This window comes from Passer montanus, unplaced genomic scaffold (genome assembly GCF_014805655.1).
Source record: "Passer montanus isolate IOZ18808 unplaced genomic scaffold, ASM1480565v1 scaffold8, whole genome shotgun sequence".
In the NCBI taxonomy this organism is placed as follows: domain Eukaryota; kingdom Metazoa; phylum Chordata; class Aves; order Passeriformes; family Passeridae; genus Passer; species Passer montanus.
Genome location: NW_024373256.1, coordinates 1,212,698 through 1,229,843, shown reverse-complemented (window position 1 = coordinate 1,229,843; position 17,146 = coordinate 1,212,698). Strand labels below are relative to the sequence as shown.

At 57.4% G+C, this 17,146-nt stretch overlaps 3 protein-coding genes across 10 annotated transcripts in view; 2 read left to right on the top strand and 1 right to left on the bottom strand.

Annotated features, from left to right (window-relative positions):
• Positions 1-7,398, top strand: part of SLC9A3R2 (SLC9A3 regulator 2) — a 32,561-nt gene extending 25,163 nt beyond the window's left edge. For all 3 annotated transcript variants that reach the window (XM_039731962.1, XM_039731963.1, XM_039731964.1), the window contains exons 4-7: positions 673-826; positions 2,788-2,831; positions 3,275-3,337; positions 4,965-7,398. In XM_039731962.1, coding sequence (XP_039587896.1) covers positions 673-826; positions 2,788-2,831; positions 3,275-3,337; positions 4,965-5,123 — 420 coding nt within the window. In that variant the 3' untranslated portion in view covers positions 5,124-7,398. The remainder of the gene's footprint in view (positions 1-672; positions 827-2,787; positions 2,832-3,274; positions 3,338-4,964) is intronic.
• On the bottom strand, positions 5,694-13,263 carry NTHL1 (nth like DNA glycosylase 1). Its single transcript, XM_039731966.1, has 5 exons — positions 12,930-13,263; positions 10,822-10,992; positions 10,270-10,429; positions 9,101-9,206; positions 5,694-8,558 (listed from the first exon to the last, which is right to left on the bottom strand). Exons 1-5 carry the CDS (start codon positions 13,221-13,223, stop codon positions 8,435-8,437), a joined length of 855 nt encoding a protein of 284 aa, XP_039587900.1. The 5' UTR covers positions 13,224-13,263; the 3' UTR covers positions 5,694-8,434.
• Positions 13,264-14,130: 867 nt separating this feature from the next.
• Positions 14,131-17,146, top strand: part of TSC2 (TSC complex subunit 2) — a 33,827-nt gene continuing 30,811 nt past the window's right edge. For all 6 annotated transcript variants that reach the window (XM_039731954.1, XM_039731953.1, XM_039731952.1 and 3 more), the window contains exons 1-2: positions 14,131-14,158; positions 16,623-16,780. In XM_039731954.1, the coding sequence (XP_039587888.1) occupies positions 16,643-16,780 (138 nt within the window). In that variant the 5' untranslated portion in view covers positions 14,131-14,158; positions 16,623-16,642. The remainder of the gene's footprint in view (positions 14,159-16,622; positions 16,781-17,146) is intronic.

Genomic DNA, 17,146 nt, shown 5'->3' with positions numbered 1-17,146 from the left:
TCACACAGGGCAGGGAGGGATGAATCCCTGCCCCAGGCACAGGGGCTCGCCCTCAGGGGCACAGAAACCCCCGGTTTTCCCTGGCAGAGGGATGGAGGATGGCACGGGGGTGCACCCAGCCCACTGTGCCCACGGGGAGCCCGAGATTCCTGGGCACATCCCAGGGGAAGGCTGGGCTTCACAGCACTGGAGAGGGCAGGCAGAGGGTTTTGGTGGGAGCCTGGGGTGTGTGGTTGCCCGTGCATGTGTTTGGGATGCAGCCAGAGGCCTGAGGGAACACGGATGAGAGAGAGAATCCCAGAGAGAGAATCCCAGAGGGAGAATCCCAGAGAGAGAATGCCAGAGAGGATGCTCTGGGGGGGTTAGGAGGCCATGCTTGGCTGGAGAGGGGGAACAAAAGAGCCTGCAGCCTTCCTGTCACCCCAACAGGAATACATCCTGTCATCCCAACAGGATGGCAAATGCCATCCCAACAGGAACGAAGAAAGGCAAATGGCACCCCCTGGGGAAGGAGGGGGTCTGGGGCCGGGAGCTCAACAGGAATACAGAAAGGCAAATGCCATCCCAACAGGAATGAAGAAAGGCAAATGGCACCCCCTGGGGAAGGAGGGGGTCTGGGGCCGGGAGCAGCCCCCGGGGCTGCCTTTGGGCTGTGACGCCGTGTCCCCACAGGTGAACGGGGTGAACGTGGAGGGGCTGCGCCACTCCGAGGTGGTGTCCCACATCAAGGCCAGGGACAGCGAGGCCAGGCTGCTGGTGGTGGACCCCGAGACAGACGAGTACTTCAAGAAGCTGGGGGTGACCCCCACGGAGGAGCACAGCAGAGGTGAGGCCGTGCTTTCCCAGGCCGGGCCTGTGGCTCACAGGGGAGAGGCGCGCTTCCCTCCCGCCTCATCCCTCAGGAGTTTCCTGAGCACCACCCAGCTATTTATAAACACTGAGAACACCCACCCAGCCAAAAAACACTTTGTTGCTTTTACACGGTGAATAATGAGCTGTGGAACTCCACGGTGAATAATGGAATAATGAACTGTGGAACCCTGTGGGCCTGAGGTGTGGTGGGGTTTGGGGGAGCTGGGCTGCTCCTGTGGGAGGTGTCCCTGCCCGTGGTGGGGCTGGGTGAGCTTTAAGGTCCCTTCCACCACAATCCTGTGATGCCCTGGTGGCTCTTTGCTCCAGGGAAGGAGCCTGTGGGCACCTGCAGCGTCCCTGTGCAGAGGGAAGGGCTCCACGCTGGCGGATCACGGCGTGGCTGGGGCAGGAAATGTTCACCTGAGGCAGGTGAATATTTAAGCATCCCAAAGCCACACAGAGGTTTTTGTACCAGCACACTCTCAAAATCACGAGGTGGCAGGGAAAGCTGCTCACCCGCTGCCCCCTGCTCAGGAGGGGACACAGCTCCCAGGCTGGCCTGTCCCCTGCTCAATGGGCAGCTCTGTCTGCCAGCACAGCTGCTCCTTATCTGATCCCCGGGGTGTCAATGGGCAGATTTGTCCCCAGAAGTGGGTCAGGCCCTGCTGGGGAGCCACAGGGTGTCAGATGCTCCCAGGAGGAGCCGGGGCTGGCTGCTGGCGCTGCCACAAAGGAGCCCTTGTTCCAGGAGGGGACAGAGCCCTGGGCAGGGAGGCTGGGGCTCCGGGCCCCGTGCTCACCAGGACTCGGGTCTGCCAGGCACCTGCCAGGTGCCAAAGGGCTCTGGTGAATTCTGCTGTTTGCTGGATGAGAGGAAATCATAGCTGTCCTCTTGAGCTGACCTGCTTTGACCTCACACTGACACTTCCCAAGCCTTGCAGCTCACCCTGAGCACCTCAACCTTTAACCAAATGAGTGGCTTTTAGATTAAGCATTCCTAGATATGATTAATCTGTTTTTGAAGTCCAGTCCCACTTTTCTGTTCCTTGTCATCTGAAGCTTTTAATTTAAATAATTTAAAATTTAGCTGCTTATGATAGCAGAGACATAACCATGTGTGCGAGCTGACTCTTCTTATGCCCATTGCTCAGAGCTTATCCTACTCTAAACACGAGTACAGCATTCACTGCAATCAAATATTTAAGCATCCCAAAGCCACACAGAGGTTTTTGTACCAGCACACTCTGAAAATCACGATTTAGGTTTATTTTTCTGCTTTGCCCCAGAAATCCCTGCAGTCTGCAGTGATGCAGCCCCCAGTCAGTCCCTAGGGAAAGCATCCATGCTTGACATGATTCAATTATTAATCCTGTCCCAATTAACACATCTGTTAGTCTGGGACAGTGAGACACAGTAATGCCTGGGGTGATGACTTGATCGTGGTGACTGGCAGCTTAAAGGCATAAAATTTGCCATTGTGTGGGCTATTGTTAGAGTAAATCACTGGAAGTGAGCAAAACAAAAATTCCAGAGTGCCTGGAGAGCAGGGTGTGTGGCAGACACTGCTGTGACAACACCATGATGGGGCTTTTGGTGAAGATTTTTGAGCTGACTTTTAAGATTTTTTATTAAAGGACTTATGAAAAAAACTAATGGTCAAAAAAAAAAAGAGGGGGGCAGGATAGTGGCTCTAGAAGGAGGTTACTTGGTCCTCTTCCTGGCAGGTGTTTTCCTCTGATCAAAAGGGTGAAGTGGAGTGAATTCAGGGGGTCTGGCAGGGTTGTGGTTCTAGAAGGGCACAGGGAGAGGGAAAAGGTTTTTGTGTGGGCTGGGAAGCAGCACAGAGTGAAGGGACAGGAGGAGCTGGTGGGCTGGGCAGGAGGAGGAAGGGCTGGGGTCCCAGCTGAGTGCTCACTGTGTGTTTGCTGTGTGCAGGTGTGCTGCCCCAGCCCATGACAAACGGATCTGCACAGACTCAGGTGAGTCCTCACCTGCCCCAGAGAGGCAGCAGCCTCAGGGTGCAGTGCCCAGGAGGGGCCAGGCTCTGGCCCTGGCTCCCCCCTGGGCCAGCTGAGCCTGCATGCTCAGGGCCCCAGGGCTCATTCAGCTCAGCTTTGCTGCTGCCAGGTTTTAATTAGTGCCCACTGCAGCTTTAATTTAGGGCTTGAACAAGGGCAGTTTCAGCCCCATTTAATGCCGGGGGGAGAGGAGGAGTGTCCCAGCTGAGGCAGGATGGGACCATGCTCTGCTTGGGGCTGTGGGGTTTGCTGGAATCCCAGGGGCTCCCTGTGGGCAGGGTCCCCTCAGCAGGAGCATCCCCTCCCTCCAGGCTCCTTTCCATCCCTGCAGCAGCCCTGCCCTGGGGTTTGTTGTGTCTAATTCTGCCTGGCACAGAGCACAATGATGTTTTCCTTTCCTCCAGCTGAACGGCGGATCCACATCTTCATCTCACAGCGACCTGCAGAGTCCTGGGAAGGAATCTGAGGTAAAAGCCCCAAACAAACACCTCCTGTCCCTCTGCACCCTGGTGTGGGGGCAGTCCTGCCCCTCAGTGCTGTGTAGTGATGAGGTTTCAGTTCATCTCCCAGACTTGGGCTCACTTGTACTCAAACAAAACAAAACCCAGGTTTCCTCTCGTGCCTTGCACTGTGGGGGTTCAGCTCCTTGGGCAGTGATTCCTGCTGGGATGCTTTGGGAGGTGAAGGGATGTCTGCAGGATTTGGGATCTGAGGTGTAATTAGCCACAGCAAGGCTGGGGATCTGTGAGGAACACAGCTGTGAGGCTCAAGAGCTGCTAGCAGGACAGGCTAAAATTAAAAAAAAAAGCCAATTATTTTTCTTTTAGTTTGGAACACAGTGAATTTATCACAGCGTTTAAGGGAGGGGAGGAGTTGTTTTTGGTGGCAGGCTGGGCTGAAGTGGTGTGGCTCAGCACTGGAAAGGGGCAAAACTTGTTGGGCAAGGTGAAGTGGCAACCAAAAGTCAACACAAGGCACAGACTGGCATTCCCAGGCGTTAATGATTTAGCAGGTTTTTTCCTGTTACAATAAGAAGTGGGGATTTGCAAAGTGCTCAAAAATTTATCTTTAGCCCAAGGTTCTGCCATAAATAGAGCAGTCTCCATGCAGGTGCCCTGGGGGTTTCTGCCGTGCTGTCCCCTGCCCCAGGACATTTGGGAGCAGGAATGTGCCAGCACCAAGTGCTCAGGTGGCCTCTCTGGGCACCCAGAGCCCCTCGGGCACCAGCTGTGCCAAGCGCCTGCAATCTGCCACTTCCCTGTGAGCCCTGAATAATGCATGTCCTGCTCTGCCCTGGGAGAGCCAGGCTGTGTCCTGCCCTGCCTGTGCTGTCCCCCTGAGCCACCCTTGGGCTGCTGCAGGGTCACTGCAGCACCAGTCAGTCCCTGGGGTGCAGAGGTTGGAAAAGGGGCTGTGCTGGAGCCCTCCTGCCATGGAGACACCCTGGGGCTGTTCAGGGCTGTCCTGGCAAGAAGGCAAAGCCCCTGTGGGGTGGTGGGGGTTTCCTGGGCTCAGTGTGGCTCAGTTTGGTTTGGCTCAGCCCAGCAAGGCTGGCACTGTTGTCTCAGTGCTGGTGGAGAGCCCTGCCCAGGTAACCAGCAGGGTCTACCCTCTGCTCCAGAGCTGGGCATGCTGCTGGGGCAGCAGGACAGCTCTGCAGTGTTCCCCTAAAGCCAGAGGTGTGTGTTCACCCACCCCTGACTGGGCAGCACCTCTGTGGTCCTGCTTTTCCCCTTCCAGCTTCAGGCAGGAGCAGCACCCCACAAAATGCAGTGTTGCAATCAACTCCGTGGCCACACGGGTGCTGCTGCCAGTGAAACCACGGGCACGGCACGGGGAAGGGGCTTTGAGCTAAAAAACCATCCCAGAGCATGTGTTTGTTGTGCAGGCTGGAGGAAATCCTTCCTGGCAGGGCTTGTAGGCACTGGGGGTGCCCAGGGAGGTGCTGGGGTCCCCAGAGGAACACCTGGCTGTGGCTCTGGGCTGGTGACGAGGTGGGCATGGGGCACAGCTGGTGATCCAGGGGTGCCCTGAGGGCACTGCAGGGCTGTGGCAGTGCTGTGACAGTGCTGGCAGCTTTGTCCCTTCCCCCAGGACGGTGACACAGACAAGAAGGACCCTTTTGAGGAGAGCGGGCTGAGCCTGAGCCCCACGGCCGCCGAGGCCAAGGAGAAGGTGAGGGCCAAGCGTGTGAAGAAGAGAGCGCCCCAGATGGACTGGAACAAGAAACGGGAGATTTTCAGCAATTTCTGAGCCCCGCTGGCCGCCCCCCTCCCGCCCAGCCCGGACGTTTCTGAGGTGCCTACACCCTGTCCCTCGGTGTCCACGTGAGATGCTTTGTGCTCTGCTCTTCACTGGTTGCTTTTACAAGGCGTATTTTAAAGTCCTTTTTATTTTTATTTTTTATTATTATTATTGTTGTTGTTATTATTATTATTATTGTTACTCACCAGCGATTCTCATAAGAAAAATGTGACCAAAGCTCCTTTTCTTGCTTGCTCTGGCTCGGGCTGCTGTCCCTGTTCCCATGAGAAAGGACTGGAAGGATTTTAACTCTTGTTTCTTACCTGCAGCATTTAGGCTTCTGTTACTTCTTTTTGACTTTTTATGTGGGGTGTTTTGGCTTTGTGGGTGTCCCAGACTGAGCGCCGTGGGATGCTCTGTGCCCCTGTGGAAACATCTCACAGCTCGTGGTGGGGGTGCCAGGGACCCCTCCCCAGCTCCCCGTGCCCAGCATGAGCTGCTCCCAGCATGGGAAAATGGACTGTGCCTGGAAATTGTTCGTTGGCTTTGCTATTGAAGCAAAAACATTTGTTTTGTTGGTTTTTTTTTTTTTTTTGGTTTTTTTAATGAAGTCCCATGTGTTTTGAGTTAGTTAGGAACCTCCCCCTCACCAGCAGCTCCTGCCCAGGCAGTAAAAGCCCATTTTTCACCCCAAGCTGCTCTGCAGAAGGGAGAGGATGGGGTTTAAAAGCAAACCCCAGACCCCAAGGCCACAGCTCTCCCCAGCTGCAGCCGTGGATGTGGCAGAGGAAGGAGGAGCACGAAGATGAGACCCATGAGATGCTACAAAACCCCTTTGGACACAGCTGGCAGTGGGGATGAGCCAACATCTGCTTCCAGGAGGGATGCAGCTCTAACTGAGGCTCAGCACTGGGAGTGGGGCTGCTCCAGGTGCCACCTGGGCTGGGTTTGGTGTCCCCAGGGAGTGTCACCAAGGACATCCCCCAGAGCCATGGGGTGACCTTGGGGCTGCAGGTGGAGCAGGCAGGGGTGTGAGGGAGCGGGCAGCACCTCAGGCCTCCTCCACAGCCCCACTCTGGCCATCAGAGTGTCTCTTTCAAGCACTACAGGTGAAGTCCCTGGAAGCTCTGTTTGGCTGTGGGTGCAGGTGGATCAGCCGAGCTGCAGCACCCCCAGGGAGCAGAGCTGAGCTACCAGGGCAGGGGCTGGGGCTGCCCCACTCCCTCCCAACCCCAGCCCTCCTCTGGGGAGGGACTGGGAACACAAAGTCCCTCTTCAGCCATCAGCTGGCCGTGGATGAGGGGTGAGCACAGAGCTGTGACTGTGCCCTGCCCCACCCAGCCCTTCTGGGATGGAACCCTTGGCTGGGCAGTGTGCTGTGCGTGTGGGAATGGCTCTGCACGGATTTCCTAAGGTATTTCCAGATTGTGGAGCTAAAAGGTGCCTTATGCCACCCTCTGCTCTCCTCAGCAGCGGGCTGGGGCTCAGCACAGGGTGTTTGGCTCCAGCTGGTGCCCGTGGCCTTATGCTGCTGGCAGGAGAGTGTGGAGAGCCTCAGGGGTGAAGGAGATGAGTTCTCTTTATGCAAGTTATCTTTTAGGATTGTTGATGGGCTGAACAGGTCGAAAATAATGACTTTGGAGAGGAACTGGTGCAGGTGTTTGGCTGTGGGTGGTGAGACAGGACATTGGGGTGAGGGGGGATGTGGAGAGGCTGCCTCCCCTCGGGGCTCTGCCATTAACAAGACACCTCTTCCCCATCCCACTTCAAGCTACCTGCTCTCTTTTGGACCCCAAAAATACTGTTTTCTCTCTCTGGGTCGTGTTTGGAAGGAGCCCTTCTTTTCCATGCTGTGCACGTTGCTTCCCGTGCCCGCGTGGCCAAACCCTGGCAGTGCCCAGGCTGTGGGGCAGAGCAGTCCCTGGTGCTCTTCAGAGAGCACAGACCTGGTGTCAACACCCCATTTCTCATCCCAGACTGCTGGAATTGAGGCGGGGAAAGGAAGAAAAAACAACCTTGTGTAGTGTTGAATGTAGATCAAAAGAAATCAGGTGTGCAAATCCGTGTTGGTAAGATTGCAAATCTTAATCTGTTAGTCCAAGGAAACTGCTCCTGGTTGAAGCATTACTGCATTCCTGACATCTTGTTGTAGCTCAGTAGTAATTATTCAGTTCCTGTACATTTAACTTGGAAAAGAAAAATCAATAAAGTCAAAGGCTGGCAGCAGCACTGCAAACCCACCATGTACACTGTAATGTCAGTAATAAACTTGGTTTGCCATGTACCCAGCACTTATCTGCTCCTTCCTCAGCTGCTCGGGGAGCCCGGAGCGGAACTGCAGCCCTCCAGCACATTGTAAACTCTGCTTCCTCTGGAAAGGGGAGCTGCAATTACGCCTTTGAAGCTCCACAATGAAGTCAGCACTGCCCTTTCTTTGAAGAACAAAACACAGGGGTGGTGCTGTGCCTCTGTCAGCTCCTGGGGACACAGCCTGGCACCCGAGGCTGCTGTAACCCTTGTGCACACACAGAGTGGCAGTGGCTCAGCTCCTGGCCCTGCTGTGCATCACCCACCCCTGTCCTGCTCCAGGACCCACAGGTCATGGTGCAGGCAGTGATTCCTCTGCTCCTGCCTTGGGAAGGCTTCAGCTGCACCTCAGAGTCCCAGGATCACCAAGGCTGGAAGAGATCTTCAGGATCATCAAGTCCAACCTGTGCCCCATCCCCAGAGCACTGAGTGCCACGTCCAGGCCTTCCCTGAGGGATGGGAGCTCCAGCACCTCCTGGACAGCCCCTGCCAGTGTTCCACAACCTTTTCCATGAAGGAACTCCTCCTGTGTCCACCCTGGCTGTCCCCTGGGCCAGCTCTTGTCCTGTTGTGTGGCAGGGCAGGGCTGGGCAGGTTGCCATGGCTCAGCCTTGCTGAGGTCACCCACGTCCTCCTCCCCTCAGCCAGTGCCACACAAATGCCAGCAAAGCTCGTGGGTGCAAAAAGCCCTCACCACCTTTATTAAACAAGTATTTACAAGCAGCAGCAGCTCCCTGAGGACAAAGCTTTTCTCTGCAGTGACTCAGCGTGGCACAGCTGGGCCGTGCCCAGCCATTCACCCAGGCTGGAGCCTTCAGCTCTGCCCCAGCAGGATTGCTGCCTCTCAAAGCCCCTTTTTCCTCTGCAGAGCTGAGCCAGTGCCAGGGGCTGCTCCCTGAGCTGCTGCAGCAGGCTCCTGTGCCCTGCAGTCACCTGCCAGCCCTGTGCCAGGCCCAGCTGCAGCAGGGCTCAGCCCAAGCAGCTCTGTGGCTCTCCCAAGGCTGCAGGATCCCTCAGAGTCTCTTGGCAGCCGGGCAGATGTCTTGGTTGAGGCACTGGCTGCAGCGAGGGTTCACAGGCAGGCAGGTCTGCTGCCCAAAGCCCACCAGGAGCCAGTTTATCTCCTTCCAGAGGTCCCTGCAGTGGGGGGACAAACAGCACTGATGCCATTCAGCTGCTTGGAAGGGGTGAGGAACAGCCTGTGGTGTTAATGGGAGCCCTTTCCTCCTGGAGGTCAGTCCCAGCCCTCCCAACCTTTCCTGGTCCTGGGAGCAATGCCTGTGCTCAGCACGTGCCAGGTGTGGAGATGCCCCTCTGTAAGTGCCAGCTGTGTTTGACACTGAACATTAACCACCAGTGAAGGCCAGAATCCAGCCCTGGGCTGATGCTGCTGTGGCCACTGGGCTCAGCAAGGCCCTCTGTGGAAAAGCACCTGGCTTGGGTCATGGTAAACTTGGCAAGGCAAAAATCAGGGATCAGGAGCTCCACTGGTGGTGACTGATCCATCTGACAGCAGCAGAACCACCACACAGGTAAGATGCTGCTGCTGTGGCCCTGGCAGAGGGGAAACACCTGTGACCCTGGAAGGAGGAAGGAGCCCAAATGCAGTCCCTGAAAGTGCCCCAGGCAGGGCTTTGTGCACACATGGCTCCTGCAGCCAGCAGGGGCTCAGGGCTCACCTGGGCAGCCACTCCTCCAGTGCCACCCGAGTCTCCTCGGGCTTCTTGGTCTCCTTCTGCACCCACTGGAGCCTGTTGGAGATCCTGTGCACGTGGGTGTCCACAGCTGGGGAGGGAGAGCCCAGAGTTTAGGTGGGAGAGCAGAGCCACAGCTGCCTGTGACAGCCCAGGGCCAGGCTGTCCCCAGGGCAGCAGGAGCAGCCAGCTGGGACAGGAGCACAGCAAGGGCAGGCTCACTCCAAGAACAAACCATTTCTTCCCAGGCCTGCAGCCAAAAAGCATTTGGGGTGTCTGTCTGTGTCTCCCCAGCCTCTCTGCAAGGCTCCCCAGCCCCGTGGAGCAGGCACAGGGCCTGGCCCCTGCTCCCTCTCCTCATCCTCCTGCAGTTTCAGCTGGAGTTACGCAAATTGTGATCTCTGCCCCTTCCTCTGCCCGCATGGAAAACACATTTCATAATACCCACCAGCAGAGAGGGCTTGGGAGGCTTAAAGCAGTGTTTATAATGTGCTTTGAGCTCAAAAGCTCTGAATGCAAAGTGTATTATTGTTAGATCAGCAGTGATAAACCTGTCTCTGGGGCTAATTGGGCAAAACCCAGGAAATTGCTGTAAACAGGAAGACTAAGCCTTGCCTCCCAAATCAAAACCGAGCACACAATTATTTGGAAAGCACTTGGCTGCTTTGGCTGCCTCTGGACTTCCCTCCCCCACAGCAGGAGAACAACAGAGCCCAAGGGCTGCTGGATGCAGGGCAGGGGCCACGGCCTGTCCAGCTGGTGGTCACCAGAGGGGCTGCAGGATCCAGCTCCCACCCACTCGCTCCTCCTGGCTTTCCCAGGGCTCTCCCATCAAGCAGCACATCCTTTTGGAACACTCATCTGTCCCCAGGGGCCCCAGGCCAGGACCTGCAGGTGATGGTCCAGCCCCATCTGTCCCCAGCTCCCCAGAGCTGTGACTTCCCTTGGGAATTTCTGCTGTCAGATCTGGGGTGAAACAGCAGCTGCTGAAATCCTACAGCTCCCTGAGGGTCACATTGCTCCCCCACCCAGATCCTCTGCAGCTACTGAACCAGAGGGATGTTACCAGGCTGCTGGGGCTGCAGTGCTTCCCCTCTGCCTGGGGAATGGAGTGGGATTTAGGAGAGGGGTGGGAAAAGCAGGGGCCAGGTTACCTATCCCAGCCACGCTGTCCCAGGCGATGTGCATGGCCAGATGGGCCATTTTGGGCCCAACTCCTGGCAGCTGCACCAGCTCCTCCACAGTGCTCGGGATGTCCCCCCCGTACTTCTGCTTCAGGATGGCCGTGGTCTGCTTGATGTACTTCACCTTGTTCTGGAAAACCAAGGGCAAAGGCACACAGTCCAAGCTGCCCCCAGCACAGGGAAAACAGGCACACAGCCCAGAAAAACAACCATTCCTGTGTGTTACAGGTGAGGCCACACATGGGAGCTGTGGAGGAGACAGAGCCTTGACTTCTACATGAAATCAAAATGCTCAGAGCTGGGAGCTCCAAGCTCCCTGCACACTGCAGGCCCTGCAGCTCCAAGCTCCCTGCACACTGCAGGCCCTGCAGCTCCAAGCTCCCTGCACACTGCAGGCCCTGCAGCCGACAACCCCATCCTGCTGGCAATACAAAACACCAACATTGGCGTAAAATCCAGCTTCTAGCCTGGCTCCAGGGGAGAGAGGAAGGCACAGGGGGTTCCTGTGTGTCCTGCACTCACCCTCCAGAAGCCCACGGGGTAGATGATGTGGCCCAGGCTCTCCTCATCCATCTGCAGCACGCTGTCCACGGTGAGGCCGCGCCGGCGCAGGCGCAGCATGGCAGCGCTCGTCACCTGGTCCTTGGTCTGGCTGGACAGCATCAGGGCCAGCAGCACCTGGTAGCGCATCACCTGGGGACACAGGGGACACTGAGACGTCATGGGGGGACCCAGCAGCTCTGGCACCTCCTTCGGTGCAGGGTGTGCTCCCACACTCCTGCCCAATCCACCTCCAAGAGAATGGCAGGCTGCAACAGGAATAATCCACAACCTTTTCATTCCACCACACAACAAAGGAAGAAACACCTTCAAGCTCAGCTGTCAGTACCTGAGAGAGGGCAGGGAGCAGCTCTGCTGCTGGGATCTCACACCAGTGCAGAGCCACAAAGGGCTGGACAAAGCTCCTCCCGAGGGTGGCATTCCCAGGAGAGCCATAGGATGCACAAACACCCAGTGATTTTTCATGCAATGTCTGCTCTAAGCAGCTTTTGAAAATCCCAACCCTTTCCCACCAGGCTTCAGTAGGAACTGGGTGTCTGGCCCCAGTGAGCTCTTCAGGGAACCAAATCTGAACCACTGAGATGACAGAGACTGGGAGAAGGACAAATCCCAGGAATTCCTCTGCTGCTGCCATGCAGGGTTTATCCAGGCCATCACCTCCTATTTCCCAATTCTTTCTTCCCAAATGTGATTCCATCCCACCAGAGTGAGAAGGATGATGCAACTAACCCAAGATGACCCGGGATAACACGGGATACAATCCTCCCTCCAGCTCTCCTGCAAAGTTTACAAAACCACAGGTGGACCAGGAAAAATCCCTGCGTGCGTGGAAGCAGGACAATCTCAGGGTACAAAGAAATGGTGTGAGGATCTGAGGTTATTACAACATCCACTTCTTCTGGGAAGCAACAAGGCAGCTTCCCCAGGGAAGAGAAGCTATTTCCATGTGGTGTCCTGGCCCCACAGCTGCCAACCCACGTGGCTGAGAGCGTGTGATGCTCCCTGGCTCGGGGTCACAGCTCATCCTCCTGCCCAGGGCAGTGTCCAGCAGCAGGGACAGCATTCCCTGTGCCAAGGCTGTGCAGCTGTGTCCTCCAGAGCCCTCCCTCAGAGCCCAGCAGGTCCCACTGCTCCTCTGGATGCTCCCCACATTCCCACTCCAGAGGCTCCTGCTGCTCCAGGTCGATGGGGTTGAATTAGCTGTCTCCAAAGTCACTTCCAACCCTATCAATTCTGGGATTCTGTGATCCCCACATTCCCACTCCAGTGGCTCCCTCTGCTCCTCCAAGCCTGCCCTGGGTGCTCCCCACATTCCTCAGCATTCCCCAGCCACCTTGCTGGATACTTTCCCTGGACTCCTACAGAGATTTTAAGGAAAAAAGGAACATGGCTTCACGCCCTGCCAGCCTGCTCCATAAAGCAGCACTGCCCTTCACATTCATCACATCCTCTGGGACCAATCCCAGCCCGGAGTCCTGATCCAGTTTCTGTCCTGGAAACATCCCAAGTGGGACAGATCCAGGGGCAGCAGCAGGGTGAGGGAGGCTGTGTTTTCCTGTGCCTGCCAGAGCTGGCAGCAGGATGCTGTAACCCATGGATGCTGCTTCCTGTGGGAATGCTGTTACCCATAGGTGCTGTTCCCTATGGGAATGCTGTTCCCCATAGATGCTGCTCCCTGTGGGAATAATGGTATCTATAGATGCTGCTCCCTGTGGGAATGCAGCTCCCTGTGGGAATAATGGTACCCATAGATGCTGTTCCCTATGGGAATGCTGCTCCCCATAGATGCTGCTCCCTGTGGGAATGCTGTTACCCATAGATGCTGCTCCCTGTGGAAATGCTGCTCCCTGTGGGAATATTGGTACCCATAGATGCTGTTCCCTGTGGGAATGCTGCTCCCCATAGATGCTGCTCCTTGTGGGAATGCTGTTCCCCATAGGTGCTGCTCCCCATAGATGCTGCTCCCTGTGGGACATAGGTGCTGGTCCCTGTGGGAATGCAATGCTGCTCCCTGTGGGAATGCAATGCTGTTCCCCCTGGGAATGCTGCTCCCTGGGGAACGCCGTTACCTCAGGAGGTGCAGTGCTGTCGTAGCACCGGTGCACTCCCATCTCATCCACGGGAGCATCCCTGCTGCTCCTCATGCGGCGGATGCGCTGCAGCTGCTCCCGCCAGAGCGGCGGCTCCCAGCGCGCCCGGGGCTCGGCCCCGCCGCCCTGCCCCGCTTCGTAGGCGATGGCCACGCTCTTCCTCCTCCTGCTCTGCCTCGGCACGCCGCCCGTGCCCGGCGTCTGGCTCCCTGCACGGCGTGGCACGGAGATTCCGGGCGTCAGGAAAGCTGCCTTCAGGAAAGTCAGCCCCATGTGCCACCAGCCACCCAGCGGAGCCCGAGCAGGGCGAGTTCCCTGCCCTCATCCCAACCCAAACACGGCACATCCCCTGCCCCAAGCAGAGCCAGCAGGGATGGAAGGACCTGCGAGACAAGTGGCAGCAGGTGACAACAGTGGGGTCACATGTCACACGATGGGGACAGGTGTCCCAAACACAGGTGAGGCTGCTGGAGGTGCATCCCCAGCCCAGGACAGCCTCGCTCCGAGGGGGATGTGACAATGACACTCAGCCCCTGTCCCCAGCCATGCCAGGGCCTGGTGCAGCCCAGCAGCTCCCTGTGCCCAGCATAGCCCTGATCCCCCCTTCCCGTGCCAGTGATTCCCGCTCTCCTGCACACCCCGTGTCCTCGATCTCCTCTTCCCGTACCCCAGGAAGCCATGATCCCTCTTTCATACTCTCCATCCCCTGTTCTGTATCGTCATCCTCTCACCTGTACCCCATTCCCTGTCCTGTACCCCATCCCCTATCCGTACCCCATCCTCTATCCTGTAACCCATCCCCTGTCCATACACCATGCCCTGTCCCGTACCCCATCCCCATCCTCATCCCCAGTCCTGTACCGCATCCCCTATCCCATACCCCATCCCCTATCTGTACCCCCATCCCCTATCCGTACCCCATCCCCTGCCTGTACCTCATCCCCATTCCCATCCCCATTCCCTATCCGTACCCCATCCCCTATCCCGTACCCCCGCTGCCCGTACCCCATTCCCTGCCTGTACCCCATCCCCTGTCCTGTACTCCATCCCCATCTCCATCCCCATTCCCTATCCCGTACCCCAATTCCCCTGCCCGTACCCCATCCTCTGCCTGTACCCCATTCCCTATCCCGTACCCCATCCTCTGCCTGTACCCCATCCCCTATCCGTACCCCAGGGCGGCGGGACCGGGCCGGGCCGGGCTCGGGGTGAGTGCGGGGCACCCGGCACCGGGGAGGGGCCGCGCTCCGGGGCCGCGCTGTGACCCCGCTGTGTGTCCGGGGGGCTGGGCTGTGACCCCCGTGGTGTTTGTTGGGGTCTGTAATGTCACCCCCGCTGTGTCCGGGGTCTGCGGTGTGACCCCCATTGTGTTTGGGGGTCTGGGCTGTGACCCCCGCTGTGTTGGGGTCTGCAGTGTGACCCCCATTGTGTTTGGGGGTCTGGGCTGTGACCCCCGTGGTGTTTGTTGGGGTCTGTAATGTCACCCCCGCTGTGTCCGGGGTCTGCGGTGTGACCCCCATTGTGTTTGGGGGTCTGGGCTGTGACCCCCGCTGTGTTGGGGTCTGCGGTGTGACCCCCGTTGTGTTGGGATTTGGGCTGTGACCCCATTTGTGTTTGTTGGGGTCTGCAATGTCACCCCCGTTGTATTTGGGGGTCTGGAATGTGACCCCCATGGTGTTTGTTGGGGTCTGTAATGTCACCCCTGTTGTGTTTGTTGGGGTCTGTAATGTCACCCCCGCTGTGTTTGTTGGGGTCTGCAGTGTGACCCCCGTTATGTTTGTTGGGGTCTGCAGTGTGACCCCCGCTGTGTTGGGGTCTGCAGTGTGACCCCCATTGTGTTTGGGGGTCTGGGCTGTGACCCCCGCTGTGTTGGGGTCTGCGGTGTGACCCCCGTTGTGTTGGGATTTGGGCTGTGACCCCATTTGTGTTTGTTGGGGTCTGCAATGTCACCCCCGTTGTATTTGGGGGTCTGGAATGTGACCCCCATGGTGTTTGTTGGGGTTTGGAATGTGACCCCCATTATGTTTGTTGGGGTCTGCAGTGTGACCCCCGCTGTGTTGGGATTTGGGCTGCGACCCCTGTTGTGTTTGGGGGTCTGGGCTGTGACCCCCGTTGTGTTTGTTGGGGTCTGCAATGTCACCCCCGTTGTATTTGGGGGTCTGGAATGTGACCCCCGTTGTGTTTGTTGGGGTCTGCAGTGTGACCCCCGCTGTGTTGGGATTTGGGCTGCGACCCCTGTTGTGTTTGGGGGTCTGGGCTGTGCTGTGCTGTGTTGGGGTTTGGACTGTGACCCCCATGGTGTTTGCCGGGGTCTGGGCTGTGACCCCCGTTGTGTCCGAGGTCTGCAGTGTGACCCCCGCTGTGTTTGTTGGGGTCTGTAGTGTGACCCCCATGGTGTTTGTCGGGGTCCGGGCTGTGACCCCCCCTTGTGTCCCTAAGAGCTTGTGCCATATCCCTGCCTGGGGTGGGATGTGGCGTGTCCGGGCTTGTCCAGGGGTCGCGAGGGGACAATGTGCCAGCGCCCGGGGTGGGTCAGGGCTGCGGGGGTCCCCAGGGTGGGAGTGTCCCTGGAGACACAGGGCTGGGGTCCATAGCATGTCCCCGGGGATGGTGGGTTGGGGTCCATGGCGTGTCCCTGGTGACACGGGGCTGGGGTCCATGGTGGCACTGGGCAGAGCCCATGGCCTGTCCCTGGTGACACTGGGCTGGGGTCTATGGTGGCACTGGGCAGAGCCCATGGCGTGTCCCCTGGTCACACTGGATTTGGGTCCATGGCGTGTCCCTGGTGACACTGGGCTGGGGTCCATGGTGGCACTGGGCAGGGCCCGTGGCCTGTCCCTGGTGGCACTGGGCAGAGCCCGTGGCGTGTCCCCTGGCATGCAGGGACAGGCTGTGTGGTGCATCCCTGGGATGCAGGGATTGCTGTGCCAGGCTGTGGGAAGGCCGTGGGATGTCCCTGGGGCTGTGGGGTTGTGCAGGGTCGTGTCCCCAAGGGCTGTGTGGTGCATCCCTGGGATGCAGGGATTGCTGTGCCAGGCTGTGGGAAGGCCGTGGGATGTCCCTGGGGCTGTGGGGTTGTGCAGGGTCGTGTCCCCAAGGGACAGTGGGTGGGGCAGGGGGAGGCAGTGTCTGGAGTTGTTGTTGTAATCACCATCCCTGTTCTTGCCCCATCTTTCCTTGCCATGGCAGCACTTGGCTGTTCCAGCACTCAGATTTGTGAGCTCTGTGATGGCCATCCCTGTTCTTGCCCCATCTTTCCCTGCCATGGCAGCACTTGGCTGTTCCAGCACTCAGATTTGTGAGCTCTTCCTCACTTCCACATCGACAGCACAGCACGGTGTGCTTGGCCTTTGCTTGGGAACAAGCATCCAGCTCACACCCTCCAAAAGTGTGTGCACGTGGGCATCCTGCAAAAATCAGCCTGTGTGGTGGGCTGGGCGTTCAGGGCTCCCAGGAAAGGGTATCCCAAAGGCCCGTGTTCCATGGGGGATGCAGGTGCTGAAGGCAGGAGCAGCACAAGCTTCTTGTGTTTCCTCAGTGCTGGGCTTCTCCCGTGTTGGAAAAGGCTCAAGGCTCTTTGGAAGAGCCCTGATGTGGTGCTGTTATTGGGGTTTTCCTGCTGAAATATTCCTCTGGGGCCTCCCTTACCAGATCCCTGTTCTGTGTTTGCAGGGCCTCGGCGCTGGGCAGCAATGGCAAAGCCTCAGAGCAAGGATTCCGGGCTGAAGGAGAAGTTCAGGAACCTCCTGGGGCTGGGAACATCCCGGGGAAGTTCCAAGTCGTCGGAGGGCAAGCAGACAGAGTTTATCATCACTGCAGAAATACTCAAGGTGTGAGAACTGAGTGGAGTGAAGGTGGAGTAGTGCCTGGGGTACCTCAGCTGAGGGGATCCTTGCTCCTTTCCTGGTTTTTTTGGCTGTCAGTTCCTCTCCATCATTCCCTCTCCTGCATTCTCTAGTGAACTGGATGTACAGCTCACCTACTTTGCACTCCAGCATTTGAGTTATTCACTCTTTGAATACTTTGGAGATACTTGTTATATTGGGTTACAGGCTATTTCCCTGTCCCCTTGATTTTTTTATAGTCTGAGCTTGATGAAGTTTCTGTGGTGGCAGTTTCCACAAGCTGGGAATAGTTTCTGTTTTATGAAAACCTTACGGTTCTGTGGAAATGAAAAATAAAATAATTGATTCCAG